The sequence below is a fragment of the Leuresthes tenuis genome, unplaced genomic scaffold, assembly GCF_036924035.1.
Source record: "Leuresthes tenuis unplaced genomic scaffold, fLeuTen1.0.hap1 SCAF_17, whole genome shotgun sequence".
Classification (NCBI taxonomy): Eukaryota; Metazoa; Chordata; class Actinopteri; order Atheriniformes; family Atherinopsidae; genus Leuresthes; species Leuresthes tenuis.
The window spans coordinates 22564019-22578202 of NW_027325371.1; the positions used below are offsets into that span (position 1 = coordinate 22564019).

General features: G+C 36.6%; 1 protein-coding gene across 1 annotated transcript; it reads right to left on the reverse strand.

Moving 5' to 3' along the window:
• Positions 1-538: 538 nt before the first annotated feature.
• On the reverse strand, positions 539-13440 carry LOC140273676 (homeobox protein Dlx4a-like). Its single transcript, XM_072369317.1, has 3 exons — positions 12607-13440; positions 9367-9563; positions 539-903 (listed from the first exon to the last, which is right to left on the reverse strand). Exons 1-3 carry the CDS (start codon positions 12926-12928, stop codon positions 661-663), a joined length of 762 nt encoding a protein of 253 aa, XP_072225418.1. The 5' UTR covers positions 12929-13440; the 3' UTR covers positions 539-660.
• Between the last annotated feature and the right edge of the window lie 744 nt (positions 13441-14184).

The following is a 14184-nucleotide window of genomic DNA, read 5'->3' on the forward strand; positions in this document are numbered from 1 at the left end:
GAATTTGAAAGTAAAATTGACTTAAAATCCATCCTTAGAGGACAGCAGTGCTGTAGGTATTTTAAGTTTATATCCTATACAGACGACAGACACAGCAGTCAGCACCAGAAGAACTTTATTTCAGTTCTTTCATTTGAACGTCTTTAACATTAGCAAACAAGTAGGGTCATTTATATTATACAAAAAAATTAAATCATTAGAAAGTGAACACATTTTTTTTTGTTGTTTTGTTTTTTGTCTCACTGTAATACCAATAAAAAGTCAGAAAATAATATCCAAAATGTCCAGAATCAGAGATGCAGGGCTGGCATTTGCTTAGAGCTTTTTTTTTAGCTTGATCCAATATGACTTGATAGATGTGACTCCCTGGAGGCAGAAATACCAATTAATTTTGGTCTTGTAATTTTTAATTATTTATCTAAAATAATATTCATCCTTACACAAATTAAGAGTCTAAGGTCAATGCTAATAAAAAGCTACAATTTTGAAATTACAGTTCTCCTTGAATTGTAAGTAAGCTGTGGTCAGGGCTGCAGTGTTCAGCCAATGTGGCACAGTTTCTTTCTTTTTTTTTTCTCTTTAAAGTATGGTATTGCAATATCTGTTCACTGCTGGTATAAATCCACAACATTTCCTGGAAGTATTGCATCCTCCTGTGTGTCACATCATCTGAGTCCTTGGCATGGAGTCCTGCTGATGTCCAGGGTACCAGTGTCCAAAATTGTTCATGTATCCCCCTGAGTGCACTGGTGCACCTTTGGCAGCCATATTGATGTCCCATAGGGAGCATGGAGATGAGGAAGATGGCGGTGGTGGAGCAAGGTGGTCTCCCTCAGGTCCACAGGGCCCATTCTTCATGATCTTCTTGTATTTGGATCGTTTGTTTTGGAACCATATTTTCACCTGGAAGATGGAGAAAGGGAAGGAGTTAATACCCAAACTTGGGACCCAGTAACTGGATGGGCAGATGTCAAACACAGGCCACTAAGCTGCCGAAATATAACATACAGTGTGAAGAAGTATGCTCGATATTTTGTCGACCCACTGTATTGATTCATATGTATATTTTATCCTTAACCATTAAAATCCTCCAAGTTGCACTTTTTGTTAATTAAGCCAATGATTTAAAAAAGAAAATAAAGGAACTTCCCCACAATTAAGACGATATCAGAATTAATATAAAAGTAATTTGATGGTAATTCAGGTAATTCAACATGTAGCCCAGTTGGGTTAATAATTACTTAGATTTCTCAAAACTACTGACCAATAGAACAAAACTAGAAAATCCTTTAGAAATCTTACATAAATACCATTTTCTGTACACTATGTACTGCTTTGTCTTTTGCACTACTGGCAGCCAATGTTATCTCTTCTTAGCCCATTGCAAGTAAAGGTAGCTAACTTAAGTTTTGATTCAAGTTTGCTAATATTCTCAATTCTTCAGTTTGTCCCACTGAACAGTGTCACTGGTTCATAAGGCTCTAGTAGTAAAGTGAGCTAACACTACTTATTCTTGAGGGGAGCAGATTAAAATATCAATTCAAACCACTGAAATATTTGACAAGAGTCAACAACCAAACAACTAGGACAAACCTCAAATATGTAGACTTGAATATGTAGCCATATTAGTCTATTAGTCCTCCTAATTAAAAGCTTAGCTAATGTTAATACGCCATTATCAAGAACCATCAAGCAGGCTATGTAGATAGGTGAAGGATTAATGATACCTTCCGTCAACGGTTGTGTTTTATAGCTAAGAGAGGCACAAGTGACAGATTGACTGTCAACTATTTAAACCCTCTGTTTGCTGTTAGTATAAGACTTAGCTGCTCCACTCATGTTTCCAACAAGTGAACAGTTGTCTATTCTACTGTTTGATAAATTCAGCATTTTTCAAACATTAAAAACCTTCAAAACAACTTTGTGCAAAATAATGAAATATGAATAGAATTAACTTAGAAATTATTAGAACACCAGAATAACACAATAATGAACCACAACAAGTCAGTGGGTGTAATATATTATGATTTTAAAAGCTAAAATTAAGTTATACAAATAGAAGTAAAGTTGGCCAAGCCACAATACAACCCTACAGCAGTATTAGAAGCCACTAAACCTGTTGTAACATCACAGCCTAGCAAAGAATGTCTTTCCTAAATCTGAAGTTTCATTATGATTAATTTGGCCTTAAATGATGGTATTGACTCAGGATGAGTGTGGCTGCCTAAACTCAGCCATATATACAATTCTTGCTCACATAGCAGCTGCTGTGTAAATGTGACATAATTGCCAGAAGTATTCAGAATTTGGCTTCACTGTGTCTGCTGTATGGGAATGACATTACTTTACACACACACAGCCTGCAATTAATACAGCATTACTGTTACTTTGCTAAAGCATCATAATTTACAGTGTTTAAAGTCTGCAAGTTTGTATGAATGTTATCTCGATTAGGCTATCTAGCCCTCAACTTCTTTACACAGCTTACATGACAACATACAGTGGAAAAAAAGACTCCATATTATTTATTGTTACATTGATATCAGGATATTTCACGACTTGTGAAACTGATTTTCAGTGTGTAACAAGATGTAAATTTTTTAAATGGCTGTCTAAAACTGATTTACATGAATTCCAATATAATGACTTATTTTTTTTATGAATAAATGCCTACTTAACTACACACTACATGACTGCTGTTCATCAAAAGAAATATTTATTTTCAAATTTAGAACAAAAATATATAACAATTGATAGTCAATGGAAAAAAAATAACTCGAATATGTCTTTTTCTTCAATTCGGCTGAACATGTTAAGTCCCTAAAACATAGATTGTGACGTTCCATTTATGATGATGGTTCTGTACAATAACAACTACAACCAAAGTATAACCAGTTTTTACATTGCCACTTAAAGCTGGCTGAGTATTGATGGTATTTTACAACATCTGTTATACATCACAAGAATGACCTTTCTCTGCTGGCTCATTGCTCAAATGTTTTTGAGATTTTGTTGTATTAAAAGTTCATGAAATTTTGTCAAAATGTATGAACAACCAAATGTTTTTTGCAACATCTCAATTATATCTTCCTCCTTACTCTAGTGATATGTGACAATACAATAAAGACATCTTCAAGTATTTTCAAATGACTGTAAAATTCACATATACATTTTGGAGCAGCTATCAAAAGACAATTTACCTGCTAGAACCTATATAAATGGTATGATATGGTATTGTACAACACTTTAATTCCTGCAGCCTCGTATAAAGGTTTAGAGAGCAAAATTTGCAAATGCACACATTCAGATGTGCAACTTTAAAGAACACAAATGCTCAGCTTTGTGAAATTTTAAAGTCCAAATAATTTATTATTATTAGTATTATGATTGATATGAAAATATATGGCAGCATGAACTTAAGGATATCAAGTATAGATATGAGACACAATACTGTTGGAGTATTTTTAAATATTCATTGTTTTGTATTTGATATGATTCAGTCATGCTGTTGTGGATATAATTAGCATCACTGTTTTCATCACTGTTTCCAGCATGTCTGCAAATTGAGCATCAAATTACATGAATGTGCCTCTTGGGCAGCCTCTCAATGGGAACGAATGAATCACAAATAACAACACAGTCAGTCAGGGATACTTTTGTGTGAAATAGGTTTTAACTGTGCTGTAAAAGAAAAATGCTCTGGCAGACAGTGAAAAAGAAAAAGATGAAAGAGAAAAAATAGTCTTGGCACTAAAATTGTTTTCTCCTCCATAGTGAGAGTTTATAAGTATTTTGAAGATGGCTGAAGGGCTTTTATGGAAGATATTAAATTCTGTTTTTAAAAAAATCTCATTTGAGACTGATCTAATTGACTTAGAATATCTGGAAAAAATTATCTCTTTATGCAATAACCAAAAAAGCTCCCAGCTTTCACACCCAGCTTTTGAGTCTCAAAAAGGAGGTCACGGAGAGTGAAATTTGAAATTTAATTGGACCTCTATTCTTCAAATATATTTGTTGAAGTCAATCACAGCCTGTTTGAAGTTACAATGGATAGCGGCAAATACGTAAAATCTAACTATCACTCCATAAATGCGGAATACCATTATAATTACAGCCCATTGTGCTGTTATTCAGTAATAAACTTGTAATTGCTCTTTAAACGCTATCCCGCAAATTATTTAATTTCTGTATTTAACATAGGCAGTTCTAACAGTATTGAAAATTTCTTAAACCTAAAGTCCTTATTTTAGTTGTACTGTTTGTCACACTTTTTAATAATCAAAATGATACAGAAGTGAAATTATCTGCCAATACACTTCAATTCTTACAGTTTGCTTAATACGTGCACTGGTATATCACTACAGACAAAAACCTCAAGTGAGCATGTGGAACATGTTTATGAGGCCAGGAATCAATCAACAGCACGTTAAGTTAATGCAGCCTCGGTAAGAGGATTTCTACTGTAATTATTGGTTTCATATTCCAGCAGCAACATGGAGCTGACAGCTTCCATGAGAGCACAGCTATTGACACTGACATTAAGGGAGGACTGCGGCTAAGAAGCATTCCAGGTGCCACTGAGTGTGTGTGTGTGTTTGAACATTAGTATTAAATATTAAAATATTAAAATAAACTCTCCACATATTTTTCAATCCTGGTTTAAAAAAAAAAAAAATCTAATTGCAAGTCCCATAGGCAGTGTGTATGCGGGGGTGTGTGCATGGGTGTGTGTGTGTGAGAAAAGGACAAAGATGGAGAGATTTTTGAGGAAAAACATCTGAACTGTGCTACGTGCCATTTCTCAGCTGCGTCTGGGAACATTTGCGATTTCAATGGAAAGTGGTCAGTGGTTGGCTGACAGCCTAATGGCATGAAGGCGGGATGGAGATGTGGTGCATGATCACTATCGTCAAGTGTGTGTGTTTCTTTACATGTGTATGAAAATGTCCATTTGGACTGCATATGTTTGAGTGGATGGATAAGTGTGTGTGTTTGTGTGCACAGATGTATGCGAGGAATGTGCACAGGCTAATACATAAAGCACATACAGTATGCACATTTGCAGACTGTGCTGATTACAGCTGACTGTGTGCTTCACTACAAGCTGTTCTGTCTCCATAAATCAACAGTGTCACCCCCAGAAGAGAAAAAACAAGCCTGAAAATACAATACGAAACATTGTTTTATATTTCAAATTTAATGTACTTTTTCCCCACAGTTCTCTATATTTGAGACAGTGATCTGTAATCCAAACTCTAACACTAATTACTCTGGAGTCAACATGAAATGAATGCCTAAACTTTTCTGAAACTTTGTGTAGGACATTTCCTAATACTTGTTGTCAATGTTTAATTGACAGTTAAATGTATAATCTGCACGTCTCATTGCAGCATCACATGACACAAAAGCAAATTTTTCCTCAAAGAGAATCATTAGAAAAGGAAACAACTGTATGATGACTGCGGAAATTGAGCAATTATACTATGTTTTTTTTAAATTCCTTAAAAATGATTGTTGATAAACTCCACTTACAGCTACTAAAAAGTTTTGCTCAAGGTGACTTCAGGTGAATCTGGAAGGCGAGGATGCTCCCATGGTAGGATATGAATTCTTTGGTTAAGAAAGTCTACTTCCTTTCATTTTGAAAATACATAACAAAATAGCTCTGATAAGTGGGTCACGCTATCAAAAACACCCTACACACACATCAGCAAAAACACTGACATGACTGTCTGATAGCTGATAGCTGTAAGCTGGCAGCCAAATTACCATTTAGACTAGTACTTAATACTTTTCTGGTCTTTGATGGAACACATCATGGTCCTTTAAGGTGACAGCGAATATAGTGTATGCAAACAAACTAAATTTGAAAGCATATTGTGTCAATCAATCATTCTTTACTTGGGAACATCTTCAATAAGAGCAAAGTAGGGTGGTTGCTTTTACATCGAACAAAGGCACCTTAAAAAAATCCTGTTCATCACATCGGAGCAGTCTTTTGGTAAGATTTTAAGATTTGGTGATGTGGCATACCAGAGGTTTGAGAAGCACCATTTCTCTCTTGCTGAGTTTTTGGTGATAGGATAAATTCCACTCTCTTAACTGTAGAGTAATACTAATAGGATGTTGTCCTTGACGCAAGGTGTTGGTTGAATGTTGACTGGTTCATACATTTGATTGAATCTGAAGAGAGATCCACAAGCTATTTCATTACAAAAAGGATGAAGCTTATTACAACAATAAAGAACAAAGAAGCACCTGTGAACTGTGCACAGACAATAACTGCGCAGGACAATCTTAATTATTCTAAAGCTAAAGGACCAACAACAGTGCCAAAATAGGTAGGCGTAACCAACATTCAGATTCCTACATGTTTTCTAGACAACTTGCAAGTGGTGGCAAAAAATTACAACAGGCGTGTTTGCAAAACTGTCCATAACACTAATGCAGAGCGGATGAGAAAGCAGTTAGCTAGCTAGTTTAGTTTTATCCAAAAGCTCACAAACTCTGCTCATCTACTAAGGACATTAAAGGGTTTAAACACAACCCTAAAAAGCTGCAGTGAGCAGCTTCAAAATAGAATAGTAGGAAATAGAAGATGCCAAAGAGAGGCTTTACACTCTGATCAGGGCATGAATTCCCCACTATACCTTCCCATAGCAAGTACTTGTTGGATGTTGTAAAGAATTTGAAAATATCATACATTAGAACTTTAAACTTAAGAGAAAAGCATTAAACTGAGAAAGCTGGCAAATATCAACGATCATCCCATCTCATTATGTTTGCCATGAAGTCTCTCTACAGTAATCTTGGCACCTGTAACGTATGACGTGCATTACGGGATTGTTAATGACTATAATTATATGTGATTTATATAAAAAGTTACTTTCTGCTATGTCTCAGAAATAGGGAATTTAGAACTGGTGCTGACTACATTCAGTCTTTATCCCAAAACCATAAAACTGTGTCTTCAATAATCAAACTATAATTATCATGTATCTTTTGAAAATAGAGTGGCTCAAGTCCAAGACACGTGAAGACTAGTTTGTTAAAGCCCACTTTCTCTGATCCAATGTAACTCTAAAAAACATTGTGCTTCTTGAATAAGCATGTATTGTGCTTCTTCAGTGAGCATTTATATGAGGATGAACTGCAGTAGGCCACAATTACAACCACTTTACTGCCACAAAAAGCAAAGGCAAAAATGAACAGATTATCTCTTATTCCTAGTGTAAACATAGCTGCAGTGTTTAATTCATGGGGGATTAGGACCGTTCAGTTGATGAGATCAGCTACTCATGTATACAGAGTACACATACACACATGAAAGCATCATATTTCAAATAAGTTATTCATTTATATTGTCCACTATAATGTTCTTGGAGAGGGCACCTGCTCAGAACTTAAAAGTTCATTTTTCACCTCTCTGACAGGTGTAATGTATATGCAGTAATTTTACACAGAGTAAAGGTTTACATGTGCCACAAACCCCTTTTTGTTTGGATTTGAAATGTTACTTTATGCCCAGCACACTCATTTTCTGCTGTTGCTTCATGAAGTGCAACAACTATGATCACAGCCAGGATTATAGATAATTGCGGCTGTGCATTCAGACAAAGTAAGCCATTTGTACACATTAGGAATATGTAAGTGTAACAAAAACCAGCATGTTATTTTTTTTTCGGTTACAATTTCAGTTCTTGCTGGTGCGAGTGAAATGAATTTGTTATTAGATGCACCTGTATTTGGTTAAAACTGAATCCACAGACTGTGACATCAACCACTGATTTGTGGACTACCAATTTGAAGCTTTGAGTTTATCATTTGGATGTTGCTATCTTGTTTAGGCAAGGATCGCGCTGGATGTAATATCTTTTAATTCTGAATAAAATGTCTAACTTTTTATTTGTTTTCGAGAGGACCAAAAGCCCAACAACGAGTATATTTAATAAATGACACAAATAACCGTGTCTGATGTGACGTGAAAATCCACAATATAGCTCATAGTGCTATGAAATGTTTGAGGTTTAAGTTGTTTTAGATGGTGTAACATTTGTTCCTATCATGGCTTACTCCTAAGTAAATTTTAGTTTGGCTCACTGTCTATTGCAGGCAAAACGGAAATATCCTTTTAATCTGCTGTTTTGACCTGTGTCTTGCTAAGCTTTACTAAGTTTAGCTTGTTTTTCAGTATTACTAAATAGTAGCCAAATCCTGAAATGACAGAAAAGCACCAACTAAACTAACTGGCAAAGATTAACTAGATTATCAGTAGCCTAGCTATCACCTCCTCTTGTGAGCCTGTGTAGTTTGAGTTTATAAGATTAAGCAACCTTTGAATTGTTAAATTGTACCTAATTGGAAATACATTAAATGAAATCTATCATTCTTGGAAAATTGAATTTACAATAAGTACTAGTAATAGTAAGTGGAATATCACCCATTTCAATTTGGCTACAAACATGTACCTGCTTCAATCAATCGAATTAGAGTTGAACTACTATTGTCAATTAGCTGGACATAGCTTATGTAAAATACATGGATTACAGTTACATTACAATGCAACTTCATGAAAAAAACGACATGATGGTCTGGAGGTTGAGAAAACACGATCCAATGATTCACCAACGTCACATTACAAAATAGCCACCAATAAGCCTATGTTAGTCTGTGACAGCATGTGTGTGCACTTTGCAGAGAAAGAAAACAGCCAAATCAAAGTAATGACTAGGAAAAATGACCAGTAGAAAATCCTATTTTAACCACAACTAAAGACGAAACATGCACTCAGTGCCACCCTGTTTGATTTACTTTGCTCTTGTATCATCGGCTTCATGTCTTTTGCATTGATTTCAAGACATGATCTGTGACTCATATTCCAAAGACATTTAGATTTATGTCTACAAGTATCAGTTTCTAATTACACCCGGAATAACTTGTGGTGACACCCATAAGCAAGAATCGACAGTTGCCTGAATGAACAGGGCCTTTAATTTGTCTTGACTTTGAACAAAGAAAACAATCAGAGGTGTGATTGATTTGGATTAAATCAAGTTTTATTTATTTTAGGTTTAGTTTAGGTGTTGTATAGTGCTCATAATCTCAATGAAAGCAACTTCAAAAGTAATTTTTTCATGATTTTTTTAATACCTTGATATAATGTATTCAATTTTTCAGATTTTTGTGTATGCATGTGGAAATTCATTTTAATTCTTATTCCATGCTTCCCTTCAAAACATTTTATGTTACAGATGGGTTACTGTTGGGAGAGTGTTTTTTTTTTTCTCAGTGTGTAATAATACAAATAGCCCACTTTGATTTATTATGCATCTTTTTCCATATGTGACTTATCTTCTATCGTACCTGGGTCTGTGTGAGGCCCAGTTTGGCTGCCAGATCGGCCCTCTCGGGGAGGGCGAGGTACTGCGTTTGCTGGAAGCGCTGGTTGAGTGCCTGGAGCTGCAAACTGGAGTAGATGGTTCGAGGCTTCCTTATTTTCTTCCCTTTCCCGTTCAGCCTCACCTCCCCATTCTCTATCACTGCTGTGGGCTTTTCATGCTCTAAAGTGAAGAGAAGCGAGAGAACAATTTTCCTGAAATAAATGTCTAGACTCAGTGTTCAAACAGAGCTGAATCTTTTGATGAGTGGTTTCATGCCACAAAAATAAAGAAAATAAAACACATTAATAGATTATAGGGCTTAGTATGGATACAATTTAAAAAAGAAATTGATGGAGCAAAGTTGGAATTTGCCAACTATCCAAGTCTCTATTTAAATACAAAACCATACATTTATTTAAGGAAAGTGAAAGTTTCACTTTTCGTTTTTTGTTTATTTGCGTATAAGCCTTTTAGTATCTTCACCATCTGACGTTTACTTCCAACACAATTCATATACATACTCTTTACTGATACTGATAATAAAATAACCATATAATATTCTAACAAAACAAGAGGATAATCTTGTAAGATAAATTTTCTAATACTGAAATATGAAAAATAAGGATTTTCAATTTGTAATATATAAAAAATATGTACAGTAAATTTCACAAGCTAAAAATCAAATAGATTGCTTAAATTGTCTTTACCCCCTTTAAAAGACTTTACTGAGTGCCCCTTTGTAGAAAAATATTTCCATCCAACCCAAAATGCCATCAACACTGGGTTCAAAGAAGCAACTGTTACCTTATAAAGTTAACTCAGCTTATTTGTCGTCAATTTTTAACCTTGTGGTTTTGTGTGTATAAAAACATATGTTGATTTAAGACCAGGCTGCTATTGAAATTATAACATATACTTATTAGTTTAAAAGAAGTCTGTATATAACAGTGTGTGCAAAATAAATCCAGCTAATCCTTTCAAAATCGGTGTGGTTTACAGGTATTCAGTCATACACACAGCTCAGCCGAGATGGCTTTTTTATTTTTTTTCTCTCTCAAGAAAGCTATACTCTGTATAAGTTCGCCCACGCTGATCTTTGTTATGACATGAGCTTACAGCCTGCAGTGGCAGAAGAGAACAGCTGTGGACAAGCCGAGGCCTCACAAGACGCTCAAATTTTGTAACTGAGATGCAACTCCTGCAACCTGAAGTGGCAGCACCGACTCTGAAACCCACCGACCCTGCAAAGGGGCAGAGGACAGGGGAAGTCCTTGGAAAAGATTTGACAAATACACAACTGGATTTTTACACTTTGTTTTGTCTGGAACTTGTGTTTGGCACTGCACAGACCTGACTAACCCACACACAACACTGAACGTCTGATCAAATGTGAAGTTGACTACAAACAGAACATTTAATAAAGGGGGGAAAAAAACAGATTCCCATAAAGCTGTTGTTATGACATCAAGGGGTAATTTTATTAAGTCATTTATGTGAATAATTCTGCTTTAAAGTGGAGGACTTTCTGTGCCAACTCTTTAGAATTATGTTTATGAATATACTGTCTGTGATGGCCATAAATCTATCTGTTTACCTATCAATACACTTACATTATGGAAGCATTTACACGTCATGCAAAATCAAACTAAGAGAGCTGGAAGTTCTGATTTGAGGTATCCGTTAGTATCATATTTATGAAAAATTTCTAGACTGCAAGTTCACTTGTATTTTCAGTCATTTACATAATGATACATAATGTATAAAAAATTCTTAATCAAATTCTGATATATGTAAATTTACCAAACTATGCCATCATTTATCCCACTTTCTTTCTCACATTAACTATGTTGCTGGAGCTATATATGAATATATACATTTATGTGTGTGTGTGTTTCTTTGGATTTCTTGACTGATTTTTATCTTATGTAACTGACTAAGTTCTGAAACAGATTAAAAAAGAGAAATTAATGCATGGATGGCTTTGACCCTAACCCTGTCTGTGAAATAGCACAATAAGATGTATATCCATTTTTGAATATAGAGGGATTGTTAATATTTATAGTTACATATAGTGGATAGAACTTGACAGACAGACACTTCAGCTTATATGAATGAATTTCACTTAATTTGAGTTTGTTTATATACCCACTGCGCCAATTCACAACAAAAGTCACCTCAGGATGCTGTAAGGAGAAAGTAAGCAAGTCCAATTCAATCCAATTATAATTTAATTCAATGCAAACCAGTTCAATCAAATCTAATCCACCAATAATAACCGTATTCATATTTATACATTTATAATAAAAAATAACCTCGCTGAGGAAATCAACAAATCTTCAAATCTTTGCATTTAAATGAGCTAACTTGTATTTTTATACTTGACCATGTAATCTGGATTTTTGCTCTTTGAACAAATTAAATATTGTCCTGAAAAAAAAATCGCATTTGCTTTTGGCTGTTTTTGGTAGCTTTAAAATACGTGCTTTTTTAACGGTTGGACTCGAAAGAAATTATCACTATTGCTCACAAATAAGAATATGATGTAAAATGATTTCTCTTGCAGGTGGGGATTGTATAGATGTTTTACTTTTAAAGAAGGCTCAAAATCTCTCATCTTCACGTCGGTGACGCAGCAGGCCTGTTTGCGCTGAGTGATAAAAGGTGATGAGGAGGAGGGTTTGGGTTTAGCAGGGAGAGCAGGTCAGCGGGCCGCAGCGGGACACCACAGGGTGCCCGCCTCTGATGAAGAGTCCCAAGGTGTCTGCGGGCCTTAATCTCATCCCCCAGTCCAACCCCAATGTGCACCAAACACGACGCTGCGGCCGACGTGCGTGTGGATCCATTTATTCAACTGGCTTCTTTTGATGTTTTTCAGACCGACTTTTTATGGTCTATTTTCCGCTCACAATTATTTATTATCACATCAATTGTATATTGTGGCATTAAATGCCCCTTGTAGCATTAATATGTCTGGAGAAGCCGTGTTTATCCCAAAAGGGTGGGCCTGTACCAAATTATGATTTCAAAAAAGTATTTATAGGCTACGTGTGTATTTAATTCTATTTCCTCAGATCGTTTTACATATTTCAAATGAAAACGTAAACGCAAATTATGCGCTGTTGTCCTATTGTAAATAGTTAATTGTAATATTATGTTAAGGTTAGATTCAGAAACAAAGGTAAAATTCAAATTCATCATTTCCAACTCAAGTGCATAAACCTACCAGAATCCTCCAGTCTTGTGTGACCAAGCGCGCCGCCGTGACCCCCGTGCTGGTAGGGCAGGTATGTCCCGTGGTGGTGCGCGCTCACCGGACTGTGGTACGACGGGTAACCCAGCGGGCGACCGTAGGATGCTCCGGTCGAGAAGGGCCCGTCATGCTGCGAGGGCCCGACAGCGTGCAGGCCGTGGACCGAGTAATGGTTGTGGGATAAGCCCAGGGGAGTCTGCTGATGTCCGGGGTAGCCGTGGCCGCCGAACTCCAAAAACGCCGATTTGGACGGATCAGTTGGGACTAAAGTGTCCGACATAGAGCTCATAGTCATCACTGGGGGCGAGGGGCAGTGCTGTGGTCGGCTATTACCTCCAAGCGGGGGTCATCATAAGGCAACCCAGCATCAATGTATAAAAGTAGGCAGACTCTCAGAGAAGCGTTTCACTCTCCATAAATCTGCACCAGTCTTTCAGAGAGGAGACAAACGGCTCTGTGTTCCCGCTCAGAGAGAAGGTGGGCAGACTGCAGTGGCGGGTTCAGGTGGGTTTGCCCTCCACTCCATCCCAGTTGAAGGGTCCACAAACGAAATGCTCACTGCTTAAAACCATCGAGTCCAACAGAGAGAGACAAAAGTCGTGTCAGGGAAACACCGAAATCATAACCTGCAGTGAACAAAAACAAGAACTCATAACAGAGAAATATGTCAATATGGTAGAAATATCCGTTGGTATATTTTCTGTCCTCTGTCAGTCTAACTTCACCAGCGCTCGTTTACCTCCCTGAGTTGTGAACAGACACCAAGCAGCGGAGTGGACTGATGTGTGTGTTCCGCCTCCTCAGAGCGCACAGTGCGTCGGCCTAGACTTTGCACACAGCTCATTGGCTGCAACGCGTCACCGAATCGCGCAAATCGCAACCGACACCGACTAAGGTTCTGCAGGAGAAGTTTTCAGTGAAGAGGAATGAGGTGACGGACTAAATAACTAACAGAGCAAAGGTGCTTCTCTCTTACCAATTTGATTGGTCTTATTAAAGAGATTTACCGGCAAAATGACCAAACTATAAGTAGAGACGATAAAAAAAATCTAGATGAAGGGTTATTTATGCCAAAATTGTGCCTTATTTCATAACAGCATATATTTTGTAAACTTAGATTTATAAAACTGTAAAAGGAGGGAAAGAAGGCTGTAAATATTTGATTCATCTTAAAATGTTGGAGTCCTGTGTGATAAACACATTAGAGAGGCAGGTTGGCCCCAAATCAAAATCTCAGTGCCTGGCAGAAGCAGAGCAGTAATGATCAGACCAACAAACTCTCATAGACCTCATTATCCAAAGTGAGTTTTTTAGAATTTTATTTAAAAAAATCCTTAAACGAAAATTTCTGTTTTATCGTAGAAAGAAAGGAAGAAAGGAAGAAAGAAAGAAAGGAAGAAAGGAGTAAGATCATCCATTCTTTCTTAAAACTGTCATGTAAAAATTAGAGTTGTAATGAAAGCACTCCCTCGCACAGGCGTGCGCGCTGAACCCACCACATGTGGTCCTTCCTGAGGGGGGCAACTGCAGCAAACATTGCTCCTCTAGAAA

What these genes read in the sequence shown, in the direction of transcription:
- LOC140273676 (XM_072369317.1), bottom strand. Translation starts at nt 12,928, where the DNA reads ATGACTATGAGCTCTATGTCGGACACTTTAGTCCCAACTGATCCGTCC. An exon ending in CACAAGACTGGAGGATTCTG is followed by an intron (nt 9,564 to 12,606) that starts GTAGGTTTATGC and finishes TCTTCACTTTAG; the next exon opens with AGCATGAAAAGCCCACAGCA. An exon ending in TGGGCCTCACACAGACCCAG is followed by an intron (nt 904 to 9,366) that starts GTACGATAGAAG and finishes TCCATCTTCCAG; the next exon opens with GTGAAAATATGGTTCCAAAA.